This window comes from Prosopis cineraria, unplaced genomic scaffold (assembly GCF_029017545.1).
Source record: "Prosopis cineraria cultivar Desert tree isolate PC_DT_omini unplaced genomic scaffold, ASM2901754v1 PC3, whole genome shotgun sequence".
Lineage (NCBI taxonomy): Eukaryota > Viridiplantae > Streptophyta > Magnoliopsida > Fabales > Fabaceae > Prosopis > Prosopis cineraria.
The window spans coordinates 17,010,427-17,015,947 of record NW_026555334.1 but is presented as its reverse complement, the minus strand read 5'-3'; the positions used below and the strand labels follow the sequence as shown (position 1 = coordinate 17,015,947).

Sequence of the window (5,521 nt, the reverse complement as noted above, 5' to 3'; positions counted from 1 at the left end):
GAAAGCACCAGAGGTGTAACTATGGTGTATGAGACACCATCTTTTACGTTGCCTCTTATTTTGGATTATACAATGTATCTTGTGCCAACTTAGGACATATCTTCTTTGAGAAGCATGTAAACTCTAATCCTTTTTATTAATAGTATTTATATGACCAAGAGGATTATGTCCATCCCTCTTGATTTATGATCTGACTTGAATATCATGCCATAAGGATCCTGTCTATCCCTCATGGTTTTAATTGCTTTTTGAGATATTTTAAGACCTGTGGTATATTGTCTTGGATGTACCATGGTAGAAATTTTTCTACCATGATAAGGGTATGATGAGGGTTCAATGAAAAAAATGATTTATTGAATTAATGATTTAGGAAAAATCGGTTTGTAAATTTGAGGGTGTTACATAAAGAGCAAGAATGAGAAATGTATTTTGATGGAGCCGCCAACATGCATGGAAATGGGGTAGGAGCGATAATCGTTTCACCAGAAGGAAAACAATTTCCAGTGGCTATCAAATTGGAATTTGATTATACTAACAATATAGCAGAATATAAAGCTTGTGTTAATGTTCTTCGAGCAGCTATTACCCTTGGTATACGATGTTTGAAGGTATTTGGTGATTCAGTACGCATTATTCATCAAGTAATAGGAGAATGGAGGACAAAAGATGCAAAATTGATTCCCTATCAAGAACTCTTAACAAATTTGATTAAGCAATTTGAGGTTGTTAGCTTTCACCACTTGACTCGAGATAAAAATTGTTTCACTGATGCTTTAGCCACTTTAGCAGCAATAATCCAACTTGATTATGGAGTCCATGTCCAACCCATTCAAGTAGAAGCTAGAAGCTTTCCAGCATATTGTCTGAATGTTAAAGAAGATCAAGAAGAATATCCTTGGTTCCAGGATATTAAGGACTATATCACTAAGAGATCATACCCAACCGGAATGACAGAGAATGAAAAGAAAACCCTTCGTTGTTTAGCTATGACATTCTTTGTAAAGATGTTCTATACAAGAGGGGTTATGATGGTACCTTACTTCGCTGTGTGAGTTTAGATGAAGCAAAGAAAATCATGGTTGAGGTACATGAGGGCATATGTGGCACGCATGCGAATGGTCATACTATGGCTAAACAAATTCAAAGGTGTGGCTACTTTTGGCTAACAATAGAGAAAGATTGCTTTGAGCATATCAAGAAATGCCACAAATGTCAGATCTATGCTAATAGGATAAATGCTCCTCCAATCCCATTACATAATTTGGTATCACCCTGGCCATTCTCAATGTGGGGTATTGACATTATTGATCCAATTAACCTAAAAGCTTTGAATGGACATCGCTTCATTCTTGTCGCGATTGATTATTTCACAAAATGGGTAGAAGCAAATTCATTTGCTAGCATCACACAAAAGACGTTCCTTAAATTCATGAAGACAAATATTTTATGCCGATATGGGATTCCTAAAAGGATCATTACTGATAATGGTCCCAATCTCAATGGAACGGAAGTCAAAAACTTTTACGAGAAGTTCCAAATCAAGAATCATAATTCAGCCCCATATAGACCTCAAATGAATGGAGCTGTTGAAGCAACCAATAAAAATATTAAGAAGATCATTGGAAAAATGACAGTAACTTATAAGGATGGGCACGAGATGCTTCCCTATGCTTTACATGGTTATCGTACTACTGCACGCACATCCATAGGGGTAACCCCAGACTCCCTTGTTTATGGAATGGAAACTGTTACACCCATTGAGATGGAAATACCATCCTAAAGAGTATTGGCAGAGGTAGATTTAGAAGAAAATGAATGGGTATGAACTCGATTTAAGCAACTTAACATGATTAAAGAGAAAAGGCTCACTGTAATATGTTATGGACAGTTGTACCGAAGGAGAATGGCAAGAGCTTTTGATAAAAAACTTCACCCACGGGAATTCAGTGCTGGTGATCTTGTACTCAAGAAAATATTGCCTAACCAAGAAGATACTAGAGGCAAATGGGCTCCAACCTATGAGGGACCTTATGTTGTCAAACATGCCTTTTCTGGAGGAGCACTAATCCTAGCTGACATGGACGGTCAAGAGTTAGCAAAGCCCATTAATGTGGATGTTGTCAAGTGTTACTTTGCTTAAACAGAAAATGAAAAAGAATGAAGCGCTCGTTAGGTTGAAAACCTGTAAAGGCAACCTAGGCAAAAGTTAGAGCCAATAGAAAATGAAAAGGAAAGAATAGCTCATTAGGTTGAAAACCTGTAAAGGCAACCTAAGCAAAAGTTAGAGCAAAGAACAAGCAAAGCAATGATAAGAAGAAGAAGAGCTCACCAAGACAAAAAGATGTCTTAGGAGAAGAAAGGGAAGGCATCAAAAGTTAAGTATCTATGTTCAGGAAAGTTGACTCCATCGTCTCTCATACTATGCATATCAATGACGGCTTAGTGAAGCACTTGTTGGGGTTTTGAAAAGCTAAAGGAGAGAGATGTGATTAAGTGAATATATATATCCCATTTGCACTTTGGCCATTCATACTTATAAACTAAGATATTCCCATTTCTTTATGAATTTTGGCATCAGAGAATGAATTTTTCTGCTCTTGCTCCTTTAAGACCATCTTTCTTCTCGTTTAGTGTTATCATATTCGAATTCATATCTCATATATTACAGCAGGTTTGCATTCAAGGAACAATATTTATTGATACATTTACTTGATGTAGAATGCTGGTATCTTTATTCTTGCCTTTCGCCCTTGAGGTATCAAGATCATCGCATAGGTGTAAAATGATAACGAGAGCATATGTGCAATCAGTATTCAGTCATAATAGTTGATCTCATTAACATAAAGGCAAGATCAAGTGACGAGAATTTGGTCGTTTGAATTTTCTAAAGAGGGGCAACGACATACTGTGATAGCTATTAATGAATAAAGGTTAAATAATGGACCTGGAGGTATTACCTTGTATTCAAAATGGTTTATTCAATATGCACGAAAATTTTCAAAAAGGAATATATATTAAGATAGTTGTCAACATCAAGCCTTCCAATAAAAAAATTTTTTGTAATACATTTGCATTATCCACGCATTTGCATTAGGGCAAATGGGCGCATCTTACCCTTTGCATTTATTGCAAACAAAAAAAGAAGTCTCTTAAATTGAGACAAACAAAGGTTCCAACCTTTTACATTGCAAATCATCCGTCCATGGTGTATTGTACATATTTTTAGCACCTATGAAAAAAATCATACATGGCACATTACTACATTGCATTCCTTGTTATAGAAATATGCTTCATTTGGATTGGGGCAAAGAAAAATTAAAAAAAAAAACTTGAGGAACTAAAAGGAGAATTAACAAACCCCTCGTAAGATAGAACCTATTCTCACACACCTCAAAGCCCAGTACCGGCTGGCATGATTCTTTAAAAGCCCTGTAACAGCAGGCACCCCAAAGCCTTGTCACGGCAGGCACCTCAAAGCCTAGTATCGGCTGGCACGATTCCTTAAAGCCCTGTAACAGCAGGCACCCCAAAGCCTAGTACCGGCTAGCACGATTCTTTAAAGCCCTGTAACGGCAGGCACCCCAAAGCCCAGTACCGGCTGGCACGATTCTTTAAAAGCCTTGTAACGGCAGGCACCCAGAGCCCTGTTACAGCAAGCACCCCAAAGCCCAGTATCAGCTGGCATTTTTTTAAAGCCCTGTCACGGCAGGCACCCCAAAGCCTAGTACCAACTGGCATGATTCTTTAAAAGCCTTGTAACGGCAGGCACCCTTAAAGTCCTGTAATGGCACCCCAAAGCCCAGTACCGGCTGACACGATTCTTTAAAGTCCTATAATGGCAGGCACCCTAAAGCCCAGTACCAGCTGGCATGATTCTTTAAAAGCCCTGTAACGGCAGGCACCTAGAGCCCTGTTACGGCAGGCACCCCAAAGCCCAATACTGGCTGGCATGATTCTTTAAAAGCCCTGTAATGGCAGGCACCCTTAAAGTCCTGTAACGGCAAGCACCCTGAACTTCTTGTAACGGCAAGCACCCTAAAGCCCAATACCGACTGGCACGATTCTCAAAAGCCCTGTCACGACAGGCAACCCCAAAGCCCTGTAACAGCAGGCACCTTAAAAGCCCAGTACCGGACGGCACGATTCTTTAAAGCCCTATAATGGCAGGTACACTTAAAGCCTTATAACGGCAGGCACCCTTAAAGCCTTATAATGGCAGGCACCCCAAAGCCCAGTACTGATTGGCACAATTCTTTAAAAGTCATGTAACGGCAAGCACCCTTAAAGCCCTGTAACGGCAGGCACCCCAAAGCCCAGTACTGGCTGGCATGATTCTTTAAAAGCCCTGTTACGACAGGCACCCTAAAGCCCAGTATTAGTTGGCACAATTCTTTAAAGCCCTATCGTGGCAGGCACCCTCCAAGCCTTGTAAAGTCAAGCATCCACCAGGTCTTTTGGCACATAGGCAATTCATCTCCATTGAGGTTTTGTTTTGTTTATTTCCTAAATCACATTTGATTTTAAACCCTTTGTTTTATTTTGTTTTGTTTTGTTTAGTTGTGGCTGCCTAAGAGTCTTGCCCCTCCAAACAAAATACATGTTTTTCTCTTCATTCATTTCTAAGATAAGAATATCATCTTATAAAATTCTCACTTAGAAATCAAATAAAGAGGGGGCATTTAGTCAACATATATTTTGTTTGGATTGTTGTCATTTAATCATTTACATCACATTGCCAAAAAAAATCAAAATCAAAATCATTTTACTGTGTTAAACAATAGTCTTGTATTTAATCATATCTTGTTGTGTTAGGTCTTTTCATAGGTATTGCATGGCCGACCAAAATACATGTTCTATCTTTACTTATCACTTATGTGAGAATTTAAAACACACTTTTTCATATATTGTTTGGATCGTTGTCATTTAATCATTTACATCACATTGCCAAAAAAAATCAAAATCAAAAATCATTTTACTGTGTTAAACAAATAGTCTTGCATTTAATCATATCTTGTTATGTCAGGGGCAATTAGGTCTTTTCATAGGTATTGCATGGCCGACCAAAATACATGTTCCATCTTTACTTGTCACTTATGTGAGAATTCAAAACACACTTTTTCATATACTTACATAAGAAACAAGTAAAGAGGGGTAACTGTGAACACCGTATTTTGTCCGGACATTTTTTTTAATAATAAATAACCAAAATATATAAAAATATAAAAAAATATATAATAAACATAAAAAAATAGAGCTGTTAGGATCTTTAGGATTATATTTTCTTAAAAGACTTATTATATTTTCTTTTTAGGATTATATTTTCAAAAATATTTGCTTAATCTAAAATCAATTCTTTTTAAGTCCCTTAATCCAATTTTTGAAATTAATAAACATAAAAAAAGAGTTATTAAAAATTAAAATATATACAGCAAAAGTGGAAAAAAAAATACAAGGCTGAAACATGCACCAACACAGCACACGCACAGCAGACACGAAATGCAAAAACAGCAAAGAAATGTAG

General features: G+C 37.3%; 1 protein-coding gene across 1 annotated transcript; it reads left to right on the top strand.

Annotated features, from left to right (window-relative positions):
• The first annotated feature begins 422 nt into the window (after nt 1-422).
• On the top strand, nt 423-1,780 carry LOC129305422 (uncharacterized). The gene is made up of 2 exons (XM_054945455.1): nt 423-1,048; nt 1,147-1,780. Exons 1-2 carry the CDS (start codon nt 423-425, stop codon nt 1,778-1,780), a joined length of 1,260 nt encoding a protein of 419 aa, XP_054801430.1.
• Nucleotides 1,781-5,521: the final 3,741 nt, after the last annotated feature.